Source organism: Botryllus schlosseri, chromosome 11 (assembly GCF_051294905.1).
Source record: "Botryllus schlosseri isolate E-star chromosome 11, Bs_hap1, whole genome shotgun sequence".
In the NCBI taxonomy this organism is placed as follows: Eukaryota; Metazoa; Chordata; class Ascidiacea; order Stolidobranchia; family Styelidae; genus Botryllus; species Botryllus schlosseri.
In genome coordinates, this window is record NC_137246.1 from 21,637,269 (window position 1) to 21,654,928 (window position 17,660).

The window sequence follows — 17,660 nt, forward strand, 5'->3', positions numbered from 1 at the left end:
TGTATTGCATCTTATTAATTCGTTTCTCCGTTCTCTATTTTGGTTGGTAACAAAAACTGACGCTACCTATATGCGAGCGATACAGCGCCTTCTTGGGTGTATATTCATGTCTATATTCGTTCATCGGTTCAAAATCAATGACCACTCAATCTGTATTTCAGACAGCTATAGCAAAATGTAATGATGTAATCATGCCTCATACTACGGAAAGGCAACCTGACTTTAATTTTGACTTGACTTGACTTGACTTGACTTGACTTGACTTGACTTGACTTGACTTGACTTGACTTGACTTGACTTGACTTGACTTGACTTGACTTGACTTGACTTGACTTGACTTGACTTGACTTGACTTGACTTGACTTGACTCGACTTGACTCGAGTCACTTCCAAAAATCGAGTGACTTGACTTGACTCGAGTCACCTCCAAAAATCGAGTGACTTGACTTGACTCGAGTCAAAATGTGCAATGAATCGAAATGATTCGTGACTCCAAGGTCGTGAGTTGATCCCAACACTGGTAGGATTTTAACCAAGTACAACTGGAAGATACGCAGAACGGTCCAAAACTACTTCAAGATAAAACGAGGTCGTATTCCGTGGCGAGAATCTAGCAACTTACGGTTGGGCATTGGTGGAAGATAGGTGTACTCACCATCAGGGCCGTAACTGTAGCACCCCAAACCTCCTAATTATGGGGCCAAGCTCGAAGGGGTCACAAAATTACTTCGTAAATCAACATAAATTATAGTGAAGTTTTTTAGTGACACGCACCTTTAAAGTTTCTTCGGGAATGGCGCGATTCATATTCACTATACATCTTGATTTTGATTTAATTTATTGGCATGTTGGTCAAAACCTTCGATATATGTGCCCAAGTATCCACTATCAATAGGCCTGATTAACCTGCGACGAATAGTGCTCTCATAACCATCTGAGCCCCACAATACAAAGGCCACCTTGGGAACCCAAAGAGAAAGATGATGCGTCCCGTGAATAAATTACAATTTGTGTGTGCTTCTCAGGAAAGAAATATGTCTATTCATTTAGTTTAGTCTGGTACGATTTTTGACGATCCCAATATCCTGTGACCATATGGCGGAGTGGGGCAGGAAATAACAACATGCAAGAAAGTATTAGTAACAAATGGCCCGACCGGAAATGTTATAATTATTAGATACGTGCCCCAAATTTTCTAACACACCACCTCCTTCCTCTACAGGTATATCTGATCACGTGGGCAGAGAGGGTTCAAAATAATTAGTAATAATATACGAGATCTTTTCGCGGTTTGCGCGACTACACAAAAAATACACACCGACACAACCGGGCCAACAGCGGTAAAACAGCCGGTTTTAAAATGGGGTGAGGGTGAGGTAGCCTACAGCTTAATTTGCCATACTCATTGTTTTTGCCTAACAATACGCAGTGAAACAATGCGCTATCGTCTTCACAAACCGTCCATATAGCGTGCTTCGTAAAGTTGCGACGTCCAAGAGTGCAGAGCATATACCTTACGTTACTGGTGAATCTGTTGTTGTCAATCCATACCTAACCTTCAACTGTAGATATTTAGTAGCTTATTTGTAGCCTGCGTGTGAAGAGTGATAATGTGATATGATAAGAAAAAAGTCACCAATTGATCCAGCTACCCTTTTGGGTTTTTAAATCTGAATCTTTATGGGTCAGTGCCTCACTAACCATAAATCTCTCTGCGCGCTACTGTGGGTCACTGGCACATTTACAGTATGATTGAAGGTTTGGAATCCGGCTCAGCAGTGGACACTACCTCGCTCACTTTTTGCCAAAACCTCTCCATCTCCCTCGGAAAATCGGATAACACCGGCTAAATCGTTAAAAGGATGATGTGCCCCCCTTTATTTTACTTTCATTCATTTAGCATTCGCGTATCATTGGGGGGTATGACGCTGTGAAGGGATCCTGGCCGTGGCAGGGACTATTTGGCGTAATATATCGTGGAGAAGAGACCGATATTTGTGGAGCTGTATTGATTTATGACCGATGGGTGTTAACGGCGGCACATTGTATATTGACGGGGTGAGTGCGATCTGTTTTGAAAAATATTAGGTTTGCTACTGAAAATAGTATTGATCGCAGCACCAGCACTATCAATACTGTATCTCCATTAATTAAATCATATATTAGGGAATCCTCCGGAATATTTTGTGGTAGATATCCCTGTTGTCGCAACGCTTCTAACGTATACCTTACCATCCCCTTTAGCATCCCCTGGTTATATTGCTAGAACTCTGTTATACTTTTATTTCATGGGATATCCTGAGAAATTAGACTCTTGACTTAGACTTGTCTTGAGCCGTTGAGCGTATATTATACACGCGTTTACGTGAGTGATGTACCAAATGTACCGTGCGGTGTAGACCGAGGTCCGAAACCCATGTAATCGGACGGGGTGTATAGATTCCACACATTCCAAGATAAAAATGTAGGCTACTTGTGTTTACTTTGGGCTGACACGCCAGAGATAGCATGAATATAGTCCCTCTAGGATTGTGTATGTAGCAGTAGCATACGTGTTGATGATGTTAAAGGTAGACTATCCGTTCAGATCACAGGCTTAAATATACAACGCTTGCGTTGTTTCACTCAAGTGATGCTGGTAGCAATGTTGGTGGCATTACTATAGTTGATAACGTGGATATTGTGTATGTGGATATATATATAAAAAAAAAAGGCTGTATTGATTTTGTGGTTTTATGATATGAAGAGCAATCCCAAGCTTAAGCTGATAGACTTATAGCTTTTGCATAGTCAATAATTGTGAGTTCATAATTAACACGTGCGTGTAATCATACAAATGACTTCCAAGTCGCAATGCCAAACGTTGTTCTCTGAATCACCCAATAACAAATCAACGAATAAAAAATACTTTATGAGAATACGATCTGGATGGTTTGATTGTACTGCCGTGAGACTGAATTTGTCCCTGAATTGCGTGTTTGTCAATTTGACGCCAGTCCGTTGAGACGCAGGCTCAATTATAAATTAGGTAGAAACCGAAATCGAATAGCCGAGAATACATCCGATATCATCTCTTGGCAGTATCGAGCACTATTACATCAAGTTCGGCGACCACAACTCAACTGATGTCGACGATGAAGCCGACCAGAAGGTGTGGGTTCAGCGAGTTTTCGTTCATCCTGAATACGAGTGAGTCGTTGAAACAGCAAACCGTAGTTTCTTCATTACCAACACCATAAAGTGATATTAGCCTCTGTCTACGGCCCCTTGTAATGGAAGCCTTTATTCAATTCACAAAATCGAACCTATGAAACAACTGAATTCTACTTTTCGTAGCTGGATCGACGGAATCGGATTTATCTACGGTTACGATATTGCGGTGCTTTACCTGAAGACTCCGGTGAATTTCACAAAATGGGTGAAGCCGATTTGCCTACCCAAGTACGAAGTCATGGACGGTGACACCATTGTGATGACCGGATATGGAAGGACTCGTGAGATTCCTCAAATATCGAAACTAGCGTATTCAGCTATTCTGTCCGATGAAGAATTTAATATTATGAGAGGCGGTCACGGATTAGCCACGCTGAAGGCTATCGAGCTACATACATATTCCTTTGTAGCAGTGGTTCTCTAATTGTGGCTCGCGTATCACTAGTGGCACGCGAGAGGTGGTGGGCGAAGACTTCCGTTGATTTTAATTGTAAAATTTAGTCTACAATTTCCTACCCTTTGCAGTAGCTAAAACCAAGCTGTAAACTGTAAAGTGTAAATACACGATGTAACTTCAGCTGTAGTGTACATAGTGTACAACAATTTCACGTTGATATTATTGCGTCACAGCGTATCCACAGCTGAGAATACCACGCATATGGCGAGATTAGCTAACTAGGCTACTCGGGAAAACATCAGTATGGTAATCAGGAATACTTGTCGCCATTTGGAAACGAAACTATAATCCTGAATGCATGAAGTATGAACTAATCTCAGCCTAAAATGGTGCCTGATGTAGTGTTGATGAATACCATTTCGAAAGCGGTCTGTTGAAAGGGCACCTCAAATGTATGAACCACACAGAAAATAAAAATCGAGAGTGTTTCGATATGGTAGTGTGAGCAACGGTGCTGCGCCGTAAAGGTCGTCCAAGAAGCGGAAACGTCAAATTTAGCATATTGCCAGTCGGTATCATCTCCGGCGTGCTTTGAGTAATGTTATGCCTTGGATAGACAAATAAAAGAAACACCTGCATACAGGGTTTTTTCAAGGTATGGTTTGGGTGACCATTAAGTAGTTTTAAGAGACCGCAAGTGCTTCATTTTGATACCAAAAACGGCCATATTTTCTTAAACGAATTATTTATTTTAGGCTATACTGCACAATCACAGAACAACATTTTCAGGTTCTATCCCATGCAATAAAACAGATTCGCAATCCCGTTCCCATTCCAGTCCAGTGAGCATTGTTTCTTTTTTTCCTTCTCTTCATAATAATATCTGTCTGCGAACAAGACTGCGAAAATCTATTACGCCTGTATACTGCTTATTACTGTAAATACCATTCCTAGTAGATAGTGTAGTGCAGTAATTCCCAACCGCGGCTCCAAGGTATAGCTTTTTTGCGATTCTGATTGACCTCCGAATGTGCCACAAAAATTTAATAGACGACACTTGTTGTTTGTTTCTATAAACAGGAATAATCAATTTCTGTATATGAATGCTAAAATGAGGGATATTAGTTATGTCTAAAGCCAACCAAGGCCGCTTTTGAAAACCGGGAAAGCGAATTCATGCAGACTAGCGTCAAACGCATGGATGAATACCCGTCAGACAAGGATATATCTTGAGTTCTGCTGGTCATAGACCTTTGTATATCGTCTCTGTGAGGAGTAAATTTCGACACAATTTTACTAACATCAAAATAACGGCTCATAGTCGAGTATTAATTGCAATAAGTCCACTATAAGTCAGCGTATAATCCCCCGTAACCTTGTACATTAAGCGTTGGAATACATGAAGACTGTGAGCTATCACTTAACGACAAACACACATTAGTATGTTGCAGTAATGATTTGCATTGTCGTTTATTTCAATGTATAGCACCAGCATCTGTGTCTATCAATCCTAAAATAACCGATATAGAATCGATAGAAGTCTATGTGCATACTTTAGAATTAGCTAGATGGTGAGTTCCAGAGGTAGGCTAGCTAAAATTTACGTTATAAGTAGCCTACTCGAGTGTTTTCATGCGGCTCTATGCGTACTCTGAAGTTTGAAATGCTGCTCCGACATCCAAAAAGGTTGGGAACCACTTGTGTAGTGTAATCTTGGAGTATTGACATCGTTGTTCGTCTCTCGAATAAATCAACAGAAAATTACACAATCTTGGCATCAATAAAACGCAGTGCTGACGACTGCATTGGTGTATTTCCACCGATGCTCTCCGCATAAGCTAACACCAACTCCCAAACCATCAACTATTCGTGGATTTTCAGGAGACGGGGGAACAGCGAGTGCTGTCTTAAAACAGGTCGTCGCACCAGTGATATCAAGGGAGAGGTGTAGTGAGTTAACCCTTATTCCAAACATGTCGCTGTCAATCATATGCACTGGACTTCCCTACGGGGGAGCAAATACCTGCCAGGTAAGCAAACTGTCTTTGCTACATATGCGATTGCATTTGCATCCATTGTCGAGGAATTAAGTAAACTTCACTCCATTGGGTAGAATATAAATCAGGGGTGTACATTGTACAACCGTTTTGCTATTCAAGGCCGCATTGCGATTACATGCATAGCGCAACGCCGCATTCCAGCGGATAGTCATATTGGACCACCTGAACGCCAAATAAATACCCCTGTTAAATTAGCTTCTGGGGACGTCACATCGTGGATAGTTCTTGTGTGAATTCAATGTTTTCTTGTGAAATACCTTGCGTATGCCACTCCCGCCATTACCGCCTGAATGAACGTTTATTTAAAATTGGCTGCTTCGATACGCCATTGTACGGTCAATGCCACAAAGGAACCAGAAAAACTATCATTCGTGTCGTGAGACCCACACTAAAAACGGTCACATAATTATTCTTTTACAGCCGCAGGTTGGCCACGCGATCCTAAATAATACTACATTGGGGCAATCATAACAATGGGCAACAATTTAAAACGAAAAATTTGTTGACTTTGCTTTTCCACTCGATTAAGGCTATAGCTATATTATAATATATGCCAATTTTTCACGAATTTAGCCATATTATATCTCGATTTACAACTCAAGCGAATGGCAAATGGTATATTAGTAGCTCAAAATAGGATCCTAAAGTGTGGCATTCTCCGAAATGGCAACGGTCTTAGGTACACAGTAACAATTGTACTCTCAGTTATTCTTCGTGAGTAATACAGAAACATTGAATTGTTGCAATATCACAAGCACGATTGGATCATATGTGTAAGCTTTGAAATATTGTGTTTTCTTAGTGGTCATACAATAAGGATGCACATGTAACCCTGATACACACGTGTCACTGCCATATGTTATGTCGAACAGCAGACATTCAAAAAAGCTTGAATACATAAATAATTTCCCGAAAAACCTTGACATAGGCAGAGATGGGCAACGAGAAAGTATCCCCCAACATCTGAAGATGATGGAGGTAAGATGTCAGAGTAGAGTGGAGCTTACATATGTCAGCCAGTGTTGGGATCAAGTCAGTACCTTCGAGTCACGAGTCATTTCGAGTCATTGTCCATTTTGATTCGAAACAAGTCAAGTCAATCGATTTTCGAAGGAGACTCGAGTCAAGTCAAGTCACTCGATTTTTGGAGGTGACTCGAGTCAAGTCGAGTCAAGTCAAGTCACGAGTCAAGTCAAAATTCAAGTCAAGTTGCCTTTTTGAAGTATGAAGCACGATTACGTCATTGCATTTTACTAGCGGTCTGAATCACAGATCGATTGGTCATTGATTCTGAACCGATGAGCAAATATAGACTTAAATCAGTGGTTCCCAACGTGGGCGATATCGCCCCCCATGGGGGATTTAGTGGTCTAGGGGGGCGAAAATAACGAAGGGAGCGATAGGGGGGCGAAAACGGACGAAGGGGGCGATAGGGGGCGAAAACAACGAAGGGGGCGATAGGGGGCGATGGCGCGTTAAAACGACTTTATTGGAGTCGGGACTGTAACTACCGCACCACAAACCCCCGGTGGGGGGCCCGAAACCGGAGGAAGCCCAAAATTATTTCGTGAATTAACATGAATGATAGAGTAATTTTTTTAAAATTCATGCGAGTTTTTCAAAAAAGTTTCGCGCTGGGCGCGATTTCATCTTTTCATGCATCTTCATGTTGAGGTCCCCGTCACCAAACAAAAATACGCATGATTTATGGAAATGGGAGACTTCGGCGTCGGCAATTACGGCGCCACGACGCACCAAGACATACGTAGTTAGAGGGCATGTAACATGCGACTCCGAGGTGCCGGAACGATCAGCAGCGAGAATACCTTGGCCGAAAAGGAATGCCCTTGTGCTGACCGAAAACGTCGATATATATAAATATATGTTTAAGTTTCCATAGGCGCCTCAATGGCTGGCGTCGAATGTTCCTGTCCTGGCGATTTTTTGACGATTTCCATATCTTCTGACATAGCAGATATAGGAGGTCACGAAATAGCATCATGTAAAGAAGTCAATATAACAACGATTCCGCCCGAAGATGTTTAATTATTATTTAGGGGTCATGCCTTTTCCAACATACCACATCGGCCATATTGACCGATTCAAACATGAGTTATATAAATTTGTCGCGCTTCGCGCTTCAAGGCGAAATATGGTGACTCACCAAACAGTACGTGAAATAGGGTATAGCTGATATGTAGCGACAAAAAGCCCACTGGCTGAGCGGGGTCTGGGGTTCGGTTTATCACCCTATATGGCCAAAGACCAACGTTTTTTCGGGGGGCTGGCGAAGTGCTGTTTTTCGGTTCCCAATACTTGGGGGCGATGATCGGTGTGGAGCTTCAAAAGGGGGCGATGAGCCGAAAAAGGTTGGGAACCACTGACTTAAATACTGGCCTACATGCAAGGGACTATATCGCTAACATATACGTAGAACTGTTAATCTACATAAGCAGGTGCATAACCTCCGTTTATAGGTACCAGCCAAAATAGAGAGTAGAGAAACGAATTGATAAGATGTAATACATTACCCATTTATACATATTGATATGATACAATTCGAGTCTGCGCCAATGGTTGAGGAGTTATAAACTATATTCGATTTTAATTTCAATAAAACAAGAGGTTCGGTTAAGGTAAGAACAGGGAACAGAAATATATATTTTGCTATTTAATTACTTTACTAGTTTACAACGTAAGCTGTAAAAGCTTCGATCACTTCGTTTGTGGTCAATATATTCGTGAGAGAATGATGGAGGCTCAGTAAAACGCACGATCATTGAATGATTGGTCGCTCTCACGGGTTACAGCAGCGTTTGGCGAACAATCCGAACATGTCCAAGATACAGTGATTTCTATCGACACCGATTGATTCATGACTTGAAATTGACTCGTGAATTTTGCTCCGAGTCACGAGTCAATCCACATTTCTGATTCGCCGAGTCAAGTCAAGTCATTTTAGCAAAGTGATAGGGATGGTGTGAACGTGAGGTTCACGTTCGCGTTCTGTGTGTGAACCTCGGAAATTTAGAGGTTCGCGTTCACAACAGAACCTTGGTAGGTTCTGCACTGTGAACCTTTTTGGTAAATTGCAATTTTCTCTTCATTATAAGATCTTTGATTCAAATTTATTGCATTTCAACTTGGGGCCACTCTATGCATGGCGCTGGCAGCATAAAAAATTGACACTAGACAAGCATGCACCTTGACAATTTAAGGTTTTACTTGCTTTGTTACAAAAATGTTCTCGAAATATCCAGCTTTCCGTTTGTGAATATTTAATGACTCTGCTGTGAGCTTGACCCGCAATCACACAACGTCAGGAGCGAAATATGTAGTCAGCGAATGATGCTTATTCATTCAACCAATCAATGACATTGATATCGTTTTCTGATGACAAAAATCTAGCAGGCGTACGGAGTCAGTCTTGACTACATATCTTTACTGTATCATTAAAACCAAATCCGTGCGATTATGGTGTTGGCTACTGCTGTATAACTTGTTGTTGTTTGTGGAAGCGATAGCCAGTATAGAAACCCGTTTTACACTCTGCTGAACATCAATGCAGCAATACTCGACTCCGAATACATTGTCCGGTAAGTAAGCTTATATTCCCCGCTATAAGTCCTCTTCGAAATTGTTGGGAAAGCGACGGAATGTATTGATTTTATGGGATTATTATATACTTTGATAACCGCGGTTGATACATTCAGCGACGTTTAAAACGCCAATATGTACTTCAGCATTGTGGCATTATGTGGCCCGAGTCGTCGCTAGGTATCTTGTAGATTAATTTAGGCTATCATTTCATCGAAAGATAGGGTTGGAATTAGCAATATGACGTCACGTGACGTCACGAGGTTCACGTTCGCGTTCACACAGAACCTTTCAAAAAGGTTCGCGTTCACACGAACCTGAACCTTTCAGAGGTTCACACCATCCCTACAAAGTGACTCGAGTCAAGTCTAGTCATACGAAAAAGGTGAATCGAGTCTGACTCGAGTGAAGTCATGACTCGATTCATCCCAACACTGATGTCAGTTGACTATTGCCCGAGTATCAAACGGGACAATCCACAGGATTATGACTTATTATCGTAAATTTGGACCCTGAAGAAGCAACATCAGTTAAAATCAACCAAATAAAGCAGTGCAAATGTTTATTTGAATACTATTGATTTACTTTCGACTGTTTGTGGTTTTTAAAGCGTATTATACAATAAATAGAAAATATGAAATGTAGTACGTATATGTGGGTTATGAGACGATGTGGGGTATGCCTAACCCAAAAACGTGACGTGATAGAGAAAAACGGACGTCATTTTTTAAATTCAGCGCCCAAAAGTTAGTCAGAATCAATTGTCTGATCAATGCCAACAAAACTTGTGTTGACCAGTGATAATCAACGATGGGACATTCGCTCAGATAGATGTAGGCCTATTATGTAAGTATAGGCCTGTGTAATTGTGAATAGGCCTGTGGTAATCAAAGGCATATTTTCCAAGGCAAGATAAACGATCTGCTATGGACATCGCTTGAACGGGTTGTATTAAACAGGGTGATTCTGGCGGGCCAGTGGTAGCGTTGCAGAATCGGACATGGGTTGTCGCGGGACTCACATCGTTTGGGTCGTTTTGTGAATCAAGCATCCCCGGATCTTACGCAAATGTGCATTATCTACTTCCATTCGTTAATGATGGTAAGATGCATGCGTATGCCGTGAAACGTAGGCCCCGCGTGCATGGTATTTCTAATAGTCATATTGCATAATCAAACTTGATAAAACAGTGATCGTAAACGACCCATAAGGGTGGAATCGTAGCGATTGTTACTGAAATAACGGTATCGTATGGGATCCGATTTCAAGCACCACAGTATAAACTAGTATCTTCGTATATGAACAATATACCGCTCAATAGTCCGTTTGTGAATACACGATCCAAGATTTATTTATTTATTCATTTATTAACAATTACATTGGCCCTTGTAGTCTTGCGTATTACGAAAAGGATTTCACACAGCCTCATTTCAATGATGTAGCGTACATATTTGACAGAGTGTATAACAGGGTTGCACAGCTATTTTCAGCAAAGGTCCGGTAGATTTTTTTTTTACCTGGATCCATTATATAGGGTTATCATTTGTGCTCTTTTAAAAGGATTTGACCACTTTTTTCAATAAATTGAAAGTGTTCTCTAGAAAAAATGGTAAATGCGATAAAAACTGGATAAGTGCGAGCGTTAAAAAATCACACCAGTGTTTACGTAGGAAATATGGATCACACACGACTAATTTCATGTAGATATCTTTGATTTTGTGCCTCAATGACGTCACTAATCTTCGATTGTTTACAGTTGGACAGTTGACATCGAAATATGGCTCTTTTGACACTTACAATTTAAAATTTAGGGTCAATATGACTCTTTTGTCGAAAAGAGTTCCGACGCCTGATATACATTATCTATTGTATTTCAGTGATATCGAACGGCTTGACAGAAGTAATTATGGGTGAGCGCCTTTTTTTGTCTATTTTGCACAAGTGTTGTGTCTATTTGATGGATTTTTAACGCAGAGAGTAGCGTGATAAGAGACAGAACAAGTGGGGTGATTTCATCCCCAAACTATGGCGTCGGAAAATACCCGGGGGGCGTACATTTGCGTTGGTACATCTTGGTAGAAGCGCAGCAGGTATATGTCGGACAGTGGCAGCTGGCTTACTTCCTATTCAACTGGCACCTTCAGTAAAAGAATGCTGCAAAGATATATGAGAGCAAATGCGGCATATCAGAATGAACATATGCACTTATGCAGCAATATTTATCAGATTTTACAATGCCCAGAAGTAATACGAATCACGAATTTCTATTCTGGCGTACTACTACGCATGACTCGTGAAGGCCCGTCCGCAACCAAATCCAAGCGACTAAAGATTTATACTAATATATATATTTATAGGTACAGAGTCCATGAACACTGCACAACATATAGGCTGTACGTGGGCGATGAACAAATGCCGTGTGCAATGTCTCGCAAATAATTATGAAGCTCTTAGATTTTGATTCGGTACAAAATCACCGCAATAAGTTTCACGGGTTCATTAGCAGAATCAGATAAGATCAAAACAATTCTCGAGAAATCCAATTTCGCGATTTTTTACATCCAGCGTGATTCTTTTTTACAGCCAGTATATAATTTCGGTGAATTTCGTAATAATCACAGGTTTAATATTGCCTGCGATGTTCGGTTTTATGTTTGCAGTTGATTCAAATCAGATTTAATAAGGAATTCAGAATCGAGCAATCTGTATTCAACGCTCCTTGTGCAGGAGACTATCTACTAATTTATGATGGAAGCTCCACTCTATCCCGGAAGGTAACGTGTCTAACGAATGAAGTATAGAGTATAAAACTCTCTCGAGATCGCTGTGTTTTGATACTCAGTATGGAGACAAGCGCATTTGTGGTTACCAGCCGCCACTTGATTTGGAAAGCCAGAGCAACGCAGTGATTATAGAATTCCATTCCGATAATAGTTTCGAGGATGCGGGCTTCTCACTATCGTGGCAAGCCGTAGGTAAAGGATTATACACATCTTTAAATCAAAATATGCCTCGTATTCTCCATTGTAATACTTTGTTGCTTTCTACACACTATACAGACGCGTGTGCATCGGATGAGGTCCGCTGTTGGAACCAAACTTGTTTGCCCGGATCTATGAAATGCGACGGAGTTCAGAACTGTCCAAGTCACAATGATGAATTGGAATGTGGTTAGTATTTTGTTAGCATCGTGAATAAAGTGATGCGTGTTAATATCAATCGTATCCGAACAGCTCTAGGTACCCGGGGGTCTGTGGAGTGTGGGAAATCGGAAGTTGCTCCCGAGTTCCCGTTCGTAAGTCTTTCTTCTTCAATTAGCATCATCCACTGTCCACTGGCCCCAACTATGAGCCCTGAGATAACCGATGTCGCGCTGAGTGATATATCAACAATGAAATATTCGAAAACAATATGCCGAATTTGTCGGAAGTCTCCTGGATATATCCTTTGCAGCAGTTCTGCTCTATGGCGAAGTTACATAGTTTGCCAATTATATAGGCTTACCAAATGTGCTCTTTCATTAGTCCTTGTTTCTCAAATAAAGTGAATGGTCCTCCGAGGACGCTCAACAATGTCCAAATATCCCTCTTTTTGGATATCGAAAAGGCTAAGTTGCTTATACTTTCAACAAGACTTTTAGGCCAGATGTTGTATTTATTTCCCAACAATTACTGTAGCTATAAAACATGCGGAATTTCTGGTTTATAAAAGGTTTCCCAACAAATTGCTCTACCACGTTTACCTTGTTGATTGCTATTGCAAACGTTGTTTGACGTTCTCTGGAATATATTGACTTTTCTCACGCGAGGATCTGTCTCAATTTTTCTGGCGCAAGTTTGTTTTGTGTCTGTTTTTGTGACTTTTCCCTGCAACTACCGAGGAAACGCAAAACATCAAACTCAAACGTAACAATGCTACTTTCATTTTACTAGTCGGCAAAAAATGTCCTCATTTTGGGTGCTGAAAATATGGTGTGCCGGAAAGAGCTAATTGTTGATTGCGACGAAGCTAACCACCGACGTAGTAACTATATGTGCGTTCGCAGCAGCATATGATAAGCACATTTTCCATGCATCATTCTTACGCAATATATTTTGTGTCCCATAGACTCCCCTAATAGTCGGTGGACATAACGCAGTGGAAGGTTCGTGGCCGTGGCAAGTTGGACTTTATCGTAAAAACGGAGATTCTTACAGCTTCACCTGTGGAGGAACTTTGATGTCGGAGTATTGGGTTTTAACGGCAGCCCACTGCATTGTTAGGTACGAATCGCTCTATCCGACTCTTACAGCTTACTTGGACTTGGAGTATGATCAGTAGCCTGCATATCTTTTGTGCACATATAATGACATACTGCTACATATATTCACCCGCTCAATATCGCCCTCAATTCACCGTTTGCTGCTCTCTCACCAACATTTCAACGGGTATCATCACACGCGTCTTCTCATACAGTTCAGATATGCAGGTCGCCATTGGTGACTACAACAAGAACTCTAACATTGTTTCGAGACACGAAAGGAGAATCAACGTGGCAGCAGCTTTGCAGCACCCAGGTTACGGAGGGTGAGGACTGACTTACATTTAAACAAAAAACTATTTAAAACAAACATGTTTAAAACAGATTCTTATTGTTGTTATCTTAGCCAAGATGTCACGAATATTCAATTGTGACGTCACATCCGATTGCCATTGTTATATGATTCCAGATTATAATTGAGGATGGAGTCAACATGACTCCTTGAAACGATTCCGTCCCCTGTCTTACACAAATCAAAAATACCTTTGACCCGGACTACATCGTTATGCAGTATTTTTACGGTCGGTGGTCATTATCATCAGAACATCCATCCACTCCCTTCCAGTTATGTACAACTACGTGCTATAACTGTTAAACCCATGATGATTTCGAAGGTTCCAACTGGGGATGGTGTGAACCTCGGAAAGTTTCAGGTTCGTGTGAACGCGAACGTGAACCTCATGACGTCACTTGGTGTCATATTGCTAATTCCAGCCCTGCGTTTCAGTGAACTGATAGCCCATGTTAATGTAGCGACGACTGTGGCCACATGATGCCACAATGCGGAAGTACATTTTCACGTTTTAAACGTCGCCAATTGTATCAAGTGGGGCAATCAAATGATATAATAATCTTACAAAATCAATTCTTCCGTCGCTTTGTCAGTAATTCCGACGATGACTTGCAAGGGAATATAAGCTTACGCCTTAACAAGCTAGGTCAGACCGGACAATGCACTTGGCGTCTGAGTATTACTACGTTGCTATTGAGCAGAGTATAAAACGGGTTTCTATACTTGCTACCGATATTACCACATTATCAAGTTATATAGCAGTAGTCAACACCTCAATCGCACGGATTTGATTTTTATGATACAATACATATGATATCAAGATTGAATCCGTGCGCCTGCTAGATATTTAACATCAGACAACGACATCAATTTCATTAATTCGTTGAATAAGCACCATTCCGTGACTACCTACATGTAGTGTATTTCGCTCTTGATGTTGTGTGATTGCAGGTCAAGCTCAAAGCAGAGAGTCACTAAATATTCACATACGGAAAGCTAGATATTTCGAGCAAACTTTTGTAACGAAGCAAGTAAAATGTTCGACATTGTCAAGGTGCATGCTTCCTCCTCGCCACCTCATCCGCGTCAGCGGTGTCTTACAAAAGCCTAGAGGTGGGCCGTGCTATAAGTCGGCAGTTACGGAAAATAAGAAGAATATCGGCCTGGTGTAAATGACCATAGTAGTCGAAAAACACCATGAATACCCAAAAACAAACAAGGTGCATGCTCATTTAAAGGTTGACTGTTTTTATGCTGTCAGCGCCATGCATAGAGTGGCCCGCAGTTGAAATGCAATAAATTTCAACCAAAGATGTTATAATGAAGTGAAAATTGTAATATATAAAAAAGGTTCACAACAGTGCAGAACCTACCAAGGTTCGTTTGTGAACCTGAACCTATAAAATTCCGAGGTTCACACACAGAACGCGAACTTGAACCTCGCGTTCCCACCATCCCTAGTTCCAACCATTCCACATCGTATATACTTCGAGTATATGTCTAAAGAGATTCGTCTCAAGTCTAATACAAATGTTTTGTCGAAAGTATTTACACAAACATATTTCAAACAAATTGTTTTAAAACACCTGTCGTTTTAAATACAGCCCTAGTGAGGGCTGATGATATGGATAACATTGTGATGACTTCTAAAGGATTCACCTTCAATCATATAAAGTTTGATATATTTATTTTTATTTATTCATAAAATCAGATTGGAAATTTAAAAAAACAGCGCAATTATTTTATATTGTGCTCATAAAGATCTGAACGCAACGACATCGCATTTCTGAGACTAGAAGAACCAGTTGACTTCACTTCAAAATGGTATAAACCGGTATGTTTACCACCGAAAGGAGAGATGAGACCCCCGGTGGGTGCAACATGCATCGTTACAGGCTGGGGTGCGACTGGTAAGTGTTGAATAATCGAATGTTATAGAGTTCATATCAGCTCACATGACTTGCGATAACCCTCGTATTACACACGCTAGTCAGTGATGGCTCATTCGATCGCTATTTGATGGATGTCTATCAAATATGAATTCTCCCATTCACAAATATGCCCGTTCGCCTACTTCACGATCGCCTATTGATAACCATTAACCATACATTCAATGCAGGCCAACTAAAATATATCTTTGATTGATGAAGTCTAAATAAAATCGATTTATTCACTCTATATTCTCGAATTACGTTATCCGTGTATACATATGTGATTGTTTGGCGTGTAGTAACGGCGGTTTTCTTTTACCACAGGTCCATCCCGGGAATTGAACTCGCCAGATATTTTGCAACAAGTTCAAGTAAAGGTATTGAACGACAGTGCATGCCAGGTCGGGTTCCAACTTTTCGAAGGAGGCGACAACGCGCTCATTTGCTTGGGTCAAATCGACCGGGACTTGGGTGCCTGTTTTGTTAGTATAGTGTATATACGGCAAAATGGCGTGCGATGGCAGTCGATTCTGAAAATCATATGTCCAGGGAGACTCCGGTGGACCGTTGCAATGCCAGAATGATGGAACGTGGATTCAATATGGAATCGCGTCGTTTATTACTGGTTCATGCGGATTCCGTTCATTCTATGAAAGGGTGTCTGTTCATATTGATATGATAGAAGACGGTACGCATGTTAGAGATATTCTTTTACGTGGTATATAGTAGGATACGCGATCTTATTGGAGATTCGTTATAAACAAGAACGTTAACATGAACATATATGACATCATGTAATCTGATAATGCTTATTCCAACGCAAGACGCTTTTGCCTCCCTATCTATACACCCCGGTCTCTACAAGCTATTGTCTGAGTGGTATTCAATAATATCACGCTCGGTGTAGTTCTAAATGTCACTCATGACGATATGACTGGAGTAGGGTTGCTATACGTCCGGAAGTACCGGACATGTCCTGAATTTCACTGTAAAAACTGCCTCCGGGTGGAAATCCTAAAACATGTCTAAATGTCCGAAATTTTGAAGGCGTGAAGTAAATCGTAGATCAACATAAATTATATTATTTTTAAGCAGATCTATGCAATTTAAAATTTCTCTTCGCGCTGCGCGCGATTTAATACAGCGTATATTGAAATTAATATGGGGACCACGTACCGGACCCGATTCAAAACCTATGTTTCACTCTGCTCCTGTATACAGTCGATAGGTGAAGCTTTGCTAGTGTGACGTCATATTGACTGACAATGTGTTTATAACCCATTGTGAAATCCGCTAGTGGGCGCTAAAGAGTGTCCGTAATTTGATCAACAAAAATATGGTAACCCTTGACTGGAGCTAATGTTCTATCATGATTTTATGGCATTTGCTGGTACAGCTTTTTTAGAATCTGAGGTTAGTGTACGGTGCCTAATGTCCCCTAATTCGGACAAAATATTTTTGGGCTGCTCAGTGGATCTCCGGAACCGATGCAAAATATTGCTCTGAGTGATCCAAATGTCATTTGCGGATGCATCCGGTATGGTTAATTCTGCTACTGCGCGGAAAGATACTACAAGGTTGATGCAAAATATGGTCAATCGTTACATGCAGAATAATGTCAGTGTACTCGGTGACATGCAAAATATGGACAATCGATACATGCAGAATAAGTACAGTCACAATCATGTTAGTGTATATGGAAGGTCCTTATGGTTGGACGTTAGGGTCCCGAGTGCGGGGTTCCTTTTCCTTAGGGTTTCTGTAATTTGGGTGAGGTTCCTTACGGTTAAGGAGTGGTTCATTAGGGTAATTAGGGTTGGGTGTTAGGTTCATTACACCCACTCAAAATACGTTAACCCTAACCCCTACC

At 41.0% G+C, this 17,660-nt stretch overlaps 2 protein-coding genes across 4 annotated transcripts in view; both read left to right on the forward strand.

Moving 5' to 3' along the window:
• The window catches only part of LOC145450189 (transmembrane protease serine 9-like), a 163,824-nt gene that overhangs the window by 58,914 nt on the left and 87,250 nt on the right, over window positions 1–17,660 (forward strand). The window lies entirely within an intron of this gene.
• The window catches only part of LOC145449927 (uncharacterized), a 32,324-nt gene that overhangs the window by 11,502 nt on the left and 3,162 nt on the right, over window positions 1–17,660 (forward strand). Inside the window, exons 12-26 of the mRNA XM_080328365.1 lie at window positions 3,082–3,189; window positions 3,337–3,494; window positions 5,492–5,640; window positions 10,227–10,413; window positions 11,145–11,177; window positions 11,242–11,357; window positions 11,907–12,041; window positions 12,110–12,437; window positions 12,501–12,562; window positions 13,375–13,574; window positions 13,723–13,835; window positions 15,464–15,533; window positions 15,621–15,778; window positions 16,115–16,261; window positions 16,326–16,508. Coding sequence (XP_080184491.1) covers window positions 3,082–3,189; window positions 3,337–3,494; window positions 5,492–5,640; window positions 10,227–10,413; window positions 11,145–11,177; window positions 11,242–11,357; window positions 11,907–12,041; window positions 12,110–12,437; window positions 12,501–12,562; window positions 13,375–13,574; window positions 13,723–13,835; window positions 15,464–15,533; window positions 15,621–15,778; window positions 16,115–16,261; window positions 16,326–16,508 — 2,147 coding nt within the window. The remainder of the gene's footprint in view (window positions 1–3,081; window positions 3,190–3,336; window positions 3,495–5,491; window positions 5,641–10,226; window positions 10,414–11,144; window positions 11,178–11,241; window positions 11,358–11,906; window positions 12,042–12,109; window positions 12,438–12,500; window positions 12,563–13,374; window positions 13,575–13,722; window positions 13,836–15,463; window positions 15,534–15,620; window positions 15,779–16,114; window positions 16,262–16,325; window positions 16,509–17,660) is intronic.